The sequence below is a fragment of the Terrapene carolina genome, unplaced genomic scaffold, assembly GCF_002925995.2.
Source record: "Terrapene carolina triunguis isolate 2854851 unplaced genomic scaffold, T_m_triunguis-2.0 Scaffold211, whole genome shotgun sequence".
NCBI lineage: Eukaryota > Metazoa > Chordata > Testudines > Emydidae > Terrapene > Terrapene triunguis.
The window spans coordinates 2892158-2906565 of record NW_020664562.1 but is presented as its reverse complement, the minus strand read 5'-3'; the positions used below and the strand labels follow the sequence as shown (position 1 = coordinate 2906565).

The window sequence follows — 14408 nt, the reverse complement described above, 5'->3', positions numbered from 1 at the left end:
TCGAATTAAGATACGCAACTTCAGCTACGTGAATAATGTAGCTGAAGTCGAAGTATCTTAATTCGAACTTAAAGGTACTTACCGCGGGTCCACACGTGGCAGGCAGGCTCCCCCGTCGACTCCGCCTACTCCTCTCGCGGAGCAGGATTACCGGCGTCGACGGTGAGCACTTCTGGGATCGATTTATCGCGTCTAGACAAGACGCGATAAATTGATCCCAGAAGATCGATTGCTTGCCGCCGAATCAGCGGGTAAGTATAGACGTACCCTTTGAGACTTAGATAGAATAACCATGGTGATTCTAGTTCCCATGCAGAGGGCTGAACTGCCTGCCTGATTCTTAATTAGAAAGGAATCCCACCCCCCTCCTACTTTCACAAAGTATTGGCAGGGATATTTGGCTTTTTTACTTCAGGAGCATTAAACAGAGATCACCTATTAGGATCAAGTAGGCATATGTCACACAGACGTCTTGTGATTGCCAGAGTACAGGACAGGACAAGCTTTCATAGCCTTGTGTTGTCTTCTGTATTTTTAGTAATGTAGTCAATAAGGTATATAATCAGTTCAGTAGGGACCTATAAGCAGTGTAATTGGTACAGTTCTGTGGAGTGGGGCTCACAAGGCACCTGTTGTGTGACATGAAGCTGTATTCTGTTGCGACTCCAACTGCAGTATAGCAAATGAGGTGGTGGTGCTTGACCTAGCCAGTGGTATTGGTAGCTACATGGATTCATGTGCCACCTGTCCCTCCCTCCCCCTTAGTATTCCAGAAACTACTGTAACTCATTGTAAAATACAACCTCTTTAAAAATATCTCTGCCTGTATATCACACTTTCTTCCCTAGACTTTATCATTCAGGCACTTACTTATAAACAAGATCTGTGTTGATTATGATCTTGTTGGTTCCTGCTGCTTTTTCCCCACCTGAACTTAGAGGGCCAAATTCATACCTAGTGAGCAAATCCAACTCCAGCAAAGTTGCTCCCTCACACCTCTGCACTGCGTTTTCCTCTAAATGTTGTTTTTTGTGACACCATAATCTTTGTCAAAGCAACCAGCTGTGATGTCACAGAAGATACCATAGATGTCTTTAAGAAATGAAGACACGATCAGCAGCTAAGGAATTTTTGAGAAACAAAATTCTGTTTTCACTCCCATGTTTCGAGTAGGGACTGCCCTGAACTCCTGCTCAGGCAAAACACCCGTCAAAGGAGGAGGTTCATAATGAAACAGGAGAAAGAAGAGATAGATAGAAGAGAACTTTTTTTCAAGGTTTTCCATAAGTTGCTTGAAAGGGAGAGTACAAGTTGTTCCAACAAGCTCATTTATATTGCTTTTCTCTCTTAAAGAGGCCATTATTTTTCTCATGAGAAGTATAAAACGGTTTCACTTTGTGTTTGTGGGCATATAATATTTATTTTTATTAATAAGCCGCTAGGCCAATATGTCTTCATTAACATTGTTTTAGTTTAAAAGAAACCTCTGGCTTAATTCCCACTAACTTTGTACAGGTGTAAATGACCTACACAAAGTGCCAGGCACTGGAGCATCAGGTCCCTACTCTTCAAAGTTGCCGAAAAAGTAGTATTTAAAGCCTGCGGGGTTATTGTCATCTTCTGGCTAATTTATGAAAACTAGAGCCACGTGCTCAGCTGATATAAATCAATGTAGCTCCACTGAAGTCAGCTGAGATCTGGTCCAAGATCTGCAAATGCATAGAAAACATGGGTGGCTAAGCTTTCCAGCTGCTCTCTAAAACTATACCTGCAGTTTTAATGTCCAAGATTTTGCATGCCCAAAGTTTGAATGTTCATGCACTTTTATACATATATTGAGTAGACATGTGGGTACTTCATTTACATGTGCAAATGCAACTTGCGTGTTCTAATCTGAGTCTGGTGCAAACCTAATTCTAAAAACTACACTTCAAAACTTGACACAACCTATGTTTAGCCATTTAAAAAAAACAAAAACCTAGGTAAGGGCACTGCGTACAAGGTCATATCTTTTGCAACAGGAAAATCCCTAGAGTATTACATGGATATCTATATACTAATTTGAAAATTCCCATGTGAAGCAGAGGACATATGGAGTCATGGGCTGTTTTCCCTTACAAATGAAGTTGAAAACATAAAGTACAAATAATTTCCACCTGCAAAATTGTTGCTAATGAAGTTTCTCCAAACTAGGGTAATTTTTTAATGTGTCACTGGATGGTGTGAGAATTTCTCAAGCCCTGAAAACAGAGAATTCTGAATCTACTTTAATTTTCATCATATATAAGTTGGCACTAGGAGGGGGCTTCCCAGAATAGCTATACCTGTATAGTTCTTCTGGCAAACCTTTTCTAGTGTAGACCTGTCGTTAGACTTGAATTAGAAATTGAAATAGTAAGTTCCATTTTCTTATTCTCTTGCATTCTCTTGCAGTTGTGTTCTTTTGCTTTTCCAGTCCCCAGAGAGTGTTCAAATCCAATCTAAACTCCTTTTTTCCACTGACATTTTAAATCTTGTTTTAAGAAATCCTGAAAACGTTTCTATTGATTTTTAGGGTTTGTACTCTTTCTTCCCTTCCCCCCGCCTCCACCTCCGCCTCCACTTCACAAGCACACTTTAACAAACTATTAAGTTTACAATGTCTATTTGTGTCTGGAAGAACTTGTAACTAGTAACATATTGTAGTTCAGAAGTCTATCTAAAAATAGTAGGGATCATAAACTGCACCTGATCTTGCTCAGTTTGAAGTCATGGGAATTTTGCCATGAACTTCAGCAGGAGTGGGCCCGGCAATAAGTATGGCAATTTTAATCCTTTGCCTTGATTACATTTGTCTTTATTTCTAGCTTATGGAAAATGCAGTGTATACTTTTGAACAACTTCTCAGTCTGAGTAGCCAAGGAGATACAGTGCAAATTTCAACTGCCATTGAAAAAGTCAAACTACGAGTACTAAAGGTAAAAATTATCTGACTCTTAAGTGTACTAGAAAACTAGGGGATCTGCTTAGGTGTTTTGTAATAAATTGAAGGCATTTTTTACATGCATTATTTTAATAATGAGAAGAAATGTGTTTCATACCATCTAATGGGAAATATTTCAATGCATCCACTTGTTTTCACTGACTGGAATGATTGGTCATATTCTTAACTGCCTTGCACCTTATCTATCCCTGTGCAAAATGAGTGTAAAATGCTACCTCTGGTGTAAGTGAGTGGAGAACGCTAATTTAGTAGCATTTTGCAAAAGTGCAAATGACTATTCCAGGTGCAATGCAGTGGAGAATTAGGTCCTTCCTAAATGGTCTGATGACTTCAAATGATACTGTTTTTCTTACTCAAATAATTGGACCATGCCTTTCTCTAGTCTCATGGTATTCCAATAGCTATGGACAAACCATATGGATAAAATTTGGCCCAAACTTGAACATTTTTTGAGGCTCAAAATAATTTGGCTAACATTTAAAAAAAATATTTATGGCACACTTCATTTGCATGCAATACTGCTCTTTTAGGGACAGATCCTCAATTGGTGTAAATTTTCATAGATCCACTGACTTCAGTATAGTTATGACAATTTAGAGGATCTGCCCCCAAAATTCTAACGGGTCCCAGAAGTGGAAGTGTTGAAATACCATGAGAGAGGCAGTTCTCATGGAGAGTGCTCATCTGAATTCTCAGACTTTAAGGTCAGAAGGGACCATCCTGATCATCTAGTCTGACCTCCTGCACATTGCAGGCCACAGAACCTCACCTACCCACTCCTTTAATAGGCCCATAACTTCTGGCAGAATTACTGAAGTCCTCAAACCTTGAGTTAAAGACACCAATTCATATTCTTTGGGTTGTCTGTCAGCAGGAACAGGCCAACGGGAACAAACTACTTGTATGAATTAATTGTTCTGTGTTTTTTCTGTTGTCTGTTTTGACAGCAATATGATTATGACAGCAGTACTATACGGAAGAAAATATTTCAGGAAGCATTGGTACAGATCACATTGCCCACAATGCAGAAGACACTGGCTTCAGCTTGCAAACCAGTAGGTAACTTTATGGCTCCATGCTGGAATAAAATTAAAGGGAAGGTGGAATTAGCACACTGATGGCTATATCCTAAGCCACCAAATGCAAATTAGCTACAGGTGGTCATGTAAAGTGGCTGGTCACAGGGCCAACATGATCCTGAAGGTGGTCAGTTTAGGGCATCAGTGATGGTGAAACAATAATGGATGTGGATCTGATTTGGGGTGGGGAGAGAATTCAAAGAAATAAGTTCCCTTCTAAAATCTTTTGGCAGCCCTATGCAAATCCCAATCACCTCTTCTATGCAGTGAGGGGTAATGGGAATTATTCCAGCCCTAGAGCTGCAATAACTCTCATGCTGCTCCAGCAGTTTATGGAGAGATAGGAAGGGACTAGGGTCTTTATGCGTTTTTTGTTTTGTTTTGTTTTTGTTTGGCAGGGAGACATTGGGGCAGTCTCTGGGGGAGATGATCCCCCAGAAAATCTGATTACAAGGTCAGGGCAGATGTTTGACCCCATCAAACTGATCTTCTGTCTCTGGCTGACAGCCAAGGTTCTAAGTTCTGAGCCTGTAGTTCCATCTTCATGTTCTACAGCACCTCTGGGAGGCCACTGAGCTGAAAGTCTGTTCCTCGCAGTAGGACACTGGAGGAGCAGTGTGCATGCTCACTTTTTTCCCTGTTAACTACCTTCAACACCAACTGCCATGTAGGGGAAGGGAAGTGGGAGGAGTTGAGCAGATACATAACTACTGTGGGTTTATCTTCACTAGACTTTTGTATCTCATGTTAATTGATTGCCACCTAACAAGGGGTGTGTCAAGGCTGGATCCCCACTTTGAACTTTAGGGTTCAAATGTAGGGGCCTGCATGAAAACTTCTAAGCTTATCTACCAGCTTAGCTTTGGTCCGCTGCCACCATCACAAGAATTCCCTCCCTGGGAAGCCTTGAGAAACCTTTCACCAATTCCCTGGTGAACACAGACCCAAACCCCCTTGGATCTTAAAACAAGGAGAAATTAACCATCCCCCCTCCTTCCTCCACCCTCCTTTCACCAACTCCTGGTGAATACAGATCCAAACCCCCTTGGATCTTAAAACAAGGAGAAATCAATCTGGTTCTTAAAAAAGAAGGCTTTTAATTAAAGAAAAAGGTAAAAATCATCTCTGTAAAATCAGTATGGAGAATAACTTTACAGGGTAATCAAACTTAAAGAGCTCAGAGGACCCCCCTCTGTCTTAGGTTCAAAGTACAGCAAACAAAGATACACACTCTGGTAAAAAGGTACATTTACAAGTTGAGAAAACAAAGTAAATCTAAGACGCCTTGCTGTCTTTTTACTTACTAGTTTGAAATAGGAGAGACTTGTTTAGAAAGATGGGGAGAACCTGGATTGATGTCTGGTCCCTCTCAGTCCCAAGAGCGAACCACCCCTTAAAACAAAGAGCACACACAAAAGCCTTTCCCCCCCCAAGATTTGAAAGTATCTTGTCTCCTTATTGGTCCTTGGGGTCAGGTGTCAGCCAGGTTACCCGAGCTTCTTAACCCTTTACAGGTAAAAGGATTTGGAGTCTCTGTACACAGAGAGCTGTTACCCTTCCCTTTATAGTTATGACAGGGTGCTTAAAACATTTGTAAAGCTTACTGTGGATACTCCTCTCATGTTTGTTCCAGGCAACAAATCTTTGCTGTTTATCCATTGGATAAATAAACATGAAACAAACATATCTCCTCATTAGTCTTTTTTACTTAGTATGTTTAATCAATTAACATGAGGTACAAAACTCTAGTGTAGACATAACCAAGTGTGGCTGTCTCAGATTTCTTTTCCTCACCCCCACCCACAAATAAAAACAAAGTCCTCTCTGATTTGCTTGGGAGCACAAGTGGGCTGCATGCTTTCCGTGTCTTGCACCACAGAATTACCAGGGCCCCTGAGTGAATAGTCTGGAATGCTCAACAGTCTCAAACCAGAATTGTTCTTTCTATAGTTAAAAGGAATAAGAAGAAATCGATTTGGAGCTGTTTAGAATACTGAAATGTATTGGTGCCCTAAATTGCACTGCCATGTATTCGTTTGTCACATGGGATGATTTAGGAATAACCGGTGTCTTTTCTGTGAGAACATATGGCAGAAATAATGTGTGAAACATAACAGATGCAAGAAATTATAGTGGATAAGCTGTCAGTATTAAATGAATTTTAGCATGTTATATTTGTAAGTCTGTGAATGTGAATCATCTGACCATTAAAATTCATGACTTTTTAATATATTCAAAAGCACATGTGTACATTGTAGGGTATGCCTCTCTATTTCTTTTCAGATCCACAAATCTAATAATCTTTTTACGGTTTGTAGACAATTGGCAATATATCCAGGATGTGGTATTTATTTGTAAATAAAGCATGAAATCAAAAACTTCTATCACATTTAATATTCTGGAGAATGGAGTCCTCTCATTTTCTCCACTGAACAGGGATAGGGAAGGCAGTGGTGGAGCAAACTTTCCCTGCGGTCACTCTGCTAGTGTGCCTCCATGTACTCAACTCTAGGAGTGAGAGAGTAATATAGTTCATATACCTCTCTGCTGGTAAGCCAACAAGGATGTCTATTAAGACCATTTGAGATGATGTTTTTTGTGATGCAGATACCTTCCTAAGGACTTGACGGAGGCCTCTAGACTCCCTTCACATAAACCACCAAATAGCCATCCAGTGGTAATGACTAAGGCTAAGATTATCTCATGGAGGTCATGGAAGTCACTGAATCTGTGACTTCCATGACATTCTCCGTTTCAGCCCTGGAGTGACGGGGCTGGAGCTGTCACAGCTGGTGGGGGCCCTGGAGCTCTGAGCTGCCGTGGGCAGTGGGTTCCCCCGCAGCTGCCAGCCGCAGTGGGGAACCCCAGAGCTCCTAGCCACCGTGGAGGCAGGTGCTGTATCTTCTCCCTTCCTGCAGCAGGGCTGGGGCTCAGCCCCATTTTGTCACAGTTATTTTTAGTAAAAGTCAGGGACAGGTCACGGGCCTCCGTGAATTTTTGTTTGTTGCCCGTGACCTGTCTGTGATTTTTACTAAAAATAACCGAGATAAAATCTTAATCTTAGTAATGACTCAGTTGCTACGTAGCTGGGCTGTATATGAACCACTGAGCTACAGGTGCTATATCCCAGTAACAAATGCCGTAGTATCCCAGTACCCTGATGAGGATGAATTTGCCTCAGGGGACAGGCATACACTCAGTCACTTCCTGACCTTCTGCATTATTTAGAATATAAGAATTATTTATTTAGAGTGCTTAAGGTGATGCAATATAAAAAGTACTGGTAAATGTGAAAAATACTGTGAACATATGCAGCTCATTTAGACCTGGAGAGCTGTCATCATGAAAAGATCTCTCACATAGGAGCTGGCAGGTTCTTTTCTGGGCTGATGAACCCTTGAGGACCCCAGACTGCCACATTTTCATACTTTTATTCCTTCTTTGTGTCTCTGCACAGGAGTTGCAGAAATATGAACAGTACATCTTTGCTGATTACACCAGAGTGATACAAGTAGAGAATGTCTATGAAGAGATTTTATTTCAGACATTGCTTGATGAAACCCTAAAAGGTAGGAATGCTTCTGAGGTGATAGTAACAATGTTTAGAATGTGGGTCTGTGAGGTCTTATTTCAGAGCTAGTGATAAATCGGAGCTGCCTTATTCAGATCCAGGTCCCAATTTTCCCAGAGGTTGAAAGTGTTAAGAGTTTAAGAGTTTTGATTCACCCCACTAAAGAGATGAGGCAAGCCATGAAATTTGGATTCAGATCTGAACTTCCGCAAAGCTTGGGATATTCAAATCCATAGGGTGGTTCAAGCCTCTTTCTAATGCAAATCATGGTACCTCCAGGATACCTTGGTTTCAATGGTCCAAGAAGCAAAGCCACTCTCAAAGCCCTGAACTTTCAAATAATTGATTACATCTAATGACATTCAGACTGAATTTCTCAGAATGAAATATGTTGCCAAAATAGAATTGCCAATAGGTCACCGGAACTAAGAAGAGCAGTCTCCAAAGATCTATCTGTGTGGGCATTGGAGAACGAAAAAGTTCTCAGTCAATATGTATAGGTGATCATAAGGAAGTTGCTGTATTCCACAAGTTCCAAATGGTTTTCTGGTTGGACTTCTGGCCCAAAATTTAGGTTTTGCATTTTAAAAAAAATGAATAGAAATGTTTATGATATTCAATTAAAATAGCTCTCTAGTTCTAGATTTAAATATCCTCCTATAGTGTTGTGAACCCAAACAGAAGCAGTCTGTTAGTGCATGAGAAATGGGAAGTGTAACTTATAATTAACGTTCCATTGTCCAAGCTGAGTGAAATGAAAAAAAGCACAGATAATTAAAATTAGGCCTTGTTAATAATCCATGATATTAGAAACATAGTAAAGGAGTATTTTTATTTTGAGTGTTCTTAAAATGTCAGTTTTTTAGATCCGTTTGATCTTTTTGTCTTACTTAGTAATAAAAGAAGCTGCCATTCTGAAGAAACACAACCTTTTTGAGGACAACGTAAACTTGCCTTATGAAAGTGTGTCCAGTTTAACTGACTTGAAGACCCCTTCAGGATCAGCACAAGCCAGTCCTGCTAAGAAACTATCCACCACTTTAACAGAAACATCAGATACTGAAACTCAAAGTAATGAACTGCTTGTTGTGTCAGAAAAAATGATCCAGGAGAAGTGTCATGATGCTAGAAAGCCATCAGACAATGAAGAAGCAGTTTATGTCAATGTGTCGAGCAGTCCTGCAATTAGTAGAGAAAAGGTGATCAGTACAGACATCACTGACAAACCGGCGTCTCATCCTATTACTCCTAAGGAAGAAAAGGATGTGGAGGAAATGATAACTTCCCAGAATGAAAATGCGGTGGAGACCAAGTTTGGAGGGAACACTGAAAAAGAAAATAAGGTACAAGAAGAGGAGAGAAGTCTTACAGCCCCTGGTACTGTGAATGAGATCAGAAGCTTGCTGATGGTGACAGTTGAATTACCAGCAGTTGCTCCATCTGAGAACAAAAAGGAAGTGGCAAATGAATATGAAATTTTGAAGTGGCAAGAACATGGTGAAGAGAGTGATGAAAACAGCAAAACTAATGCAGAAACCGGTCAAACAGACCAGGTAGTGAATAAAGAAGTAGAACATTCTGAGCTCAAGGTGGAGCAGCCACCTCCATCCAGTTTTGGTACAGGCGATATGAAATTAATGATCATTTCAGAGGCAGGCAACCATGCGACTCAAGCAGAATGTTTGGAGGTCGCTGAAAAACTAGATGTGTCTCAAGAGTCAAAGGCAGAAATGGAGACCAACCAAAGTGTCTGGTATACTGGTCTGGAAAGCTGCAAAGGTCTTCATGACAAATCGCAACCAGAGGCACACACCGAAAGCATAGTTGGAGACAGAAGATCTGATCTGGAGGAAGCAGGTGAAGATCACATTCATGCTGACCCAATGGAAACAGAGGCTGAGAGCTTTCCTGGGTGTTCTGCTGAAAGTCCTGATGCAATACAAGTACCCATTCTGAGTATTGAAAACTTAAGAATAGAAACAACTAATGATTTTCAGGTTTCACTAGTGCTAGAGGAAGAGGAGCTTAGCACGGCAGAGGTTACAGTCGATATTAAATCTGAAAGCTTTACTGTTACTGCAAGTGATGAGTGTCAGCCAGCAGGTGCACCTTCTCTACGTGCTGAAATCACAAGCTCAGTAGGAAGTGAAACTGTCACACAAGAAAACAGTGAGGAGAGCTCTACAGAGCAGCACTCTGAAGAGTAAAAAGTGTTCTTCAGAAATATACAGCCCAATCCTGCAGCCATTACTCGCTCCAGCAGTTCTCTTGAAGTCAGGAATATTCACATGAGTAAAGACTGCAGGAATGGGCCTAATTGCAGTGTTGCCAACTCTTGCAGTTTTATCACAAGTTTTGCAGTACTTGGAGGGTTTTGTTGCAGGCCCAGTTGCTGGAATCAGGTTATTACCTGCGAATCTCAGCTTTCATTTAAAAAAAAGGTAAATTTCTAGCCCTCATTGTGGAGAAAAGCTTGAAAGCATGACTCCCTAAATGCTTGAACACGTCAAGGCAAATAAAAAGAACCAAAAATTTATAAATCTCACAAATTTTAAGACAACTTTATGTTTTTTGGGGGGCCGACTCATGTTTTTTGAATGGTTGGGATTGGCAATATTACAACAGGTCTTAACTGAAGTTAGTCAATCAAAATGTTATTAAATGAATTAATTTAGGATCTGCATTCAGTGTGTTAGAAGGAAAACATTTAAATCTCTCAAGTAATTAAACAGGAAACAAATAATTAGTAGGCTGTTCAGCAGCCAAATTGCATGTAAACTTTGAATTTTGCAAGCCGACTGATTACTTAAGTATTTTAAAGTTTTGACAGAGATTAAGACAATGAAATGTTCTGTTTTTTTTGCTATATTTAAAACTGGGAAAACACTGGGAGCAGGTTTCTCAATCCCACTCTGCACTTCTGGGTTACACAGCCTTTCAGAGCACTTTACAGCTATTTTCTTTCTTTTCTTTTTTTGGATCTAATGAGAATATTTACAATAAAACCAGCTAGCACCCTTATGCAGCACCTACCTACTGCACTTCCTAGTATACAGTACATTCACCCACAATCCAAAATACTAAGGTCTGAACTGCAGTACTGCCACACGCATAAGACTGTATCACCAAATCTCAAAAGCGTGGGAAATCAGAACGAAGTCTGAAATGTCCCATATACCATAACCATACCATTTACTCTCCAATTTCTTGATGCAATGGAAGGGAAAGTAGTTAAGGAATAGCCAGTTGTGCTTAGGTTTTGGGAGACAAACTGGTCATATTTTCAAAAGCAGCTTCAAAAATCAGCAATGCACAGAAAATCATAGAGGTGAAAAATGGAGTTTTAGTAAGTTGAGCATTAAAATTGTATCTGCAATTTTAGAGGTTGGTTTGAGATACCTTAAAAGTTTGGCCCAGGGAATAAGTACAATTTAATGTGAGTAAGGGTTGCAGAATTGGACCCATAAAGAATAATACTGGAAAGTAATGTCCTTTTCAAGCGATAATAAAGATCTGACAGCATAACCTCAAACTTGTTGGCATTTAACTGTAGGAAATTAGCATGAGACAATCAAACTGTTATACAGTACTAACAGGGAAGTGACACTATCTGAACATTCAAACATCTGTTTGGAAATGCCATGATATTGGTTAACTTGAGCAAGTGGAAGGTTGCTGTTGTAAAATAAATGCTACTACAAGGTGTATTCATACATCATAATTATAGGAATAAAGTCAAATACCAGATTTTTGGGGGGACTAGTCATGAATGTTTGTTTGATGCAGAAATGTTCATACTAAAGTCTCACACAACCAACTGTCAACTAACTGTCTTATGGATCATTCCAGATTTTTTTTTTTTTTTTATTGATACTGAACATTAAGGAGTGAGTTCAACTGTGCTTGACAATTAATCAGTGCATGTCTCTTGTAACCCTTTCTTTGGTGGAAGGACATATTTCCAGTTTGGAATTCTGTGTGATAGAAGAATAGCAGGATAGTAGCAATTATGTCCTACATACAAGACTGCATTTTACAACTAAAGCTATTTAGAAATGAAATTCTTTTGATGTACTTTCTATATCGGGGTAGGCAACCTATGGCACGCGTGCAAAAGGCGGCATGCAAGCTGATTTTCAGTGGCACTCACACTGCCCGGGTCCTGACCACTGGTCCCAGGGGCTCTGCATTTTAATTTAATTTTAAATGAAGCTTCTTAAACATTTTAAAAACCTTATTTACTTTACATACAACAATAGTTTAGTTAGATATGGTAGACTTATAGAAAGAGACCTTCTAAAACCATTAAAATGTAATACCGGCACGCAAAACCTTAAATTATAGTGAATAAATGAAGACTCGGCACACCACTTCTGAAAGGTTGCCAACCCCTGTTCTATATGTACAGAACAAAAGAGAATTTAACATAAACGTTCTCCTCCAAAGTAATATTTAATCATTCACATTACAGGTTTAGATTTGGGGAAATACTTCTCTGTAGACATCTGGTAATTCAGTGTTGACTACAAATGTTTAGTGTGGTTGGTTTTTTTGTAAGTAGAATAGGGAAGAACTGAGAAGACTCATCTCATATATTATCTTTTGTTCTACAGTTTTGAATTCAAGTTATTCATATCAGTAGGTGTTTGTTCTGTGTTTTTATTTACATTTTTCTTGGTTTCTTATGTACTAAGATTAAGGATAAACAGTTGCATACCCCACTTCAACATAGTCTTGGAACATTAAATGTATTTGCTTTATTCTGAATGGAGCAGCACAAAGCAGTCTATGGTGTCAAGGATCTGTCCCCTGGTATTTCCATCATTGGAAGGTTGCTTTGGACCTTTGATCAATAGAAATAGTTTATTGATGAATCATAATTTTTTGTGTGCAATTTTCTTAGCATTTCCAGCAACATTATCCAGATTGAATTTTCTTAAAGTACGGCTAATAAGACTTATCCCTTTACCTCATAAGTTGGGGGTGTAAGAATTAATTGGTTAAGAGTTCTAAAGTGCATTGAAGAGGAAAAGAGCTATATATGTATTAAGTATTGTTGTTGTTGTTATTATTATATTTCTATTGGCTACCAGCTTGAGTAGACAAAACAAGAAACACATTATAACTTGCTTATAACTTTGTAAAGTGCTTATAACTAAATAAAATATGGTCATCCCTTTCATTGCTGGATGTCAGAGGTGGGTTTTTTAAGTGAATTTGATACTTGTGAGAAATACCAGATGCAGTTTACTTCAGATCTCATACATGCTGGTCCATATTTTTATCAGAGGGGTCACTAGAGAACAATCTCAGATTATTGCCAGCTGTAGATCTAAGCTCTGATGCTCCTGGGTGGTGATATGTGATGCTGTCTCTAGAAGAGGTATTGTCTGTTTAACTGTTAGGCTTAAAAAAGAGTTTCTTAAAGTGCTGAAATTCTGAATTCACTTCCACTCGTCATAAACCCAGGTTGTGAGTCCATGTACTTGAACTCTGGACACTGGTGAGAATAAGAGAGAAAAATGTCCATTGTAGCACTGTGGCTTTAATGTTTAAATTACAACAGAAAAGCTGGGACCAATATCAGTGCTGGGAGACAGCCTTTCTTCTCCAGGCTGTTTACAACCATTCAAATGATTCTTTTTAAATCCACTGTTAAATGCAACAAGCTAATGTCCCATAGAAAAATATTTTTGTTTACATTTTTTTTTTAAATTAGAGTCTGAATTGTTTCTAACTAAAATATTTTAAGTCATATTTTCAGTTCCTTTACCCTATTTTTTGCTATTCAGGACATTTGAAGTAACAAGAGGTTTTCATTTAAAGTCGCAAATCAGGTGACATTATAAGTACTTCCATAGTTTTGTGTTTGTACAGTGCCTAATACAATAGGGTCCTGATCTAGGACTAGAACTTCAAGGTGCTACAGTAATACAATAGACAAGCCAGGATGTCACCAACGTGGAGGGACTGGGAATTTGGGTAGGGAATAAGCAGCAACTGGTACGCCAGATGCCATCCACACAGACTCCCACATGAACTTGTAAAGTGGAAACCAACTAGTGTGAGGAAACGAGGACACCCATGAGAAAGCTAGGAGGGAGGGCAGAAGAGTCAATCTCAACCCCATAGAGCAAAATGGAAGCAGCAGTAAATGACAGAGAGGAATGGAAGAGACTGGTTTCTGCCCTGTGCTCCAACATTTGTACAGGAAGGATGTTTTAAAAAGCAACAAAACCAGAAGAGTTCCTAAAGATAATCTTCCATTCATGCATGTCACTACAATACAGCCATACAGAATGTGCAATATGGTCAGAATTGATTTAAATGGAGTATGTTTAAATGTTTTATGGAGCACTTCCTTTTCGCATTCTAAGCAAGTGTAATAATTGCACACATTGCCTTCTTGGGGACACTAATTTTTATTTTAAAGATGTAATTTCTGCACTATATCAAGATGAACTGACCAGATGCTCACTTGTGCTCTCACCTTTCTCTGTCTCTCCTGGCTGGCAAATTCAACATCAATTGAAATGTAAAGGAAAAATTAAACTCTTCTTTGACTCAATATTGTTCTTCAATGTAACTTTGTCAAAGCAGCCATACTTACCTCATGCTCCACAGATTTAATGTATAATGCCACATATACACTCAACAGCTTGCCACCCACAGCCACCTCCTGTTCCTCTGGTATGGCAGAGTTGACCCTACCCACATAGCAAAAAATTTATAGTAAATGTTTATATAATGCTCACCAAATGCCTGAGCAATGAAA

At 39.3% G+C, this 14408-nt stretch overlaps 1 protein-coding gene across 1 annotated transcript in view; it reads left to right on the top strand.

The window, feature by feature from the left end:
- Positions 1-11182, top strand: part of LOC112103416 (protein Niban) — a 115188-nt gene extending 104006 nt beyond the window's left edge. The window contains exons 11-14 of the mRNA XM_024195149.3: positions 2847-2957; positions 3931-4038; positions 7520-7631; positions 8528-11182. Of these exons, the coding sequence (XP_024050917.2) occupies positions 2847-2957; positions 3931-4038; positions 7520-7631; positions 8528-9840 (1644 nt within the window). The 3' untranslated portion in view covers positions 9841-11182. The remainder of the gene's footprint in view (positions 1-2846; positions 2958-3930; positions 4039-7519; positions 7632-8527) is intronic.
- Positions 11183-14408: the final 3226 nt, after the last annotated feature.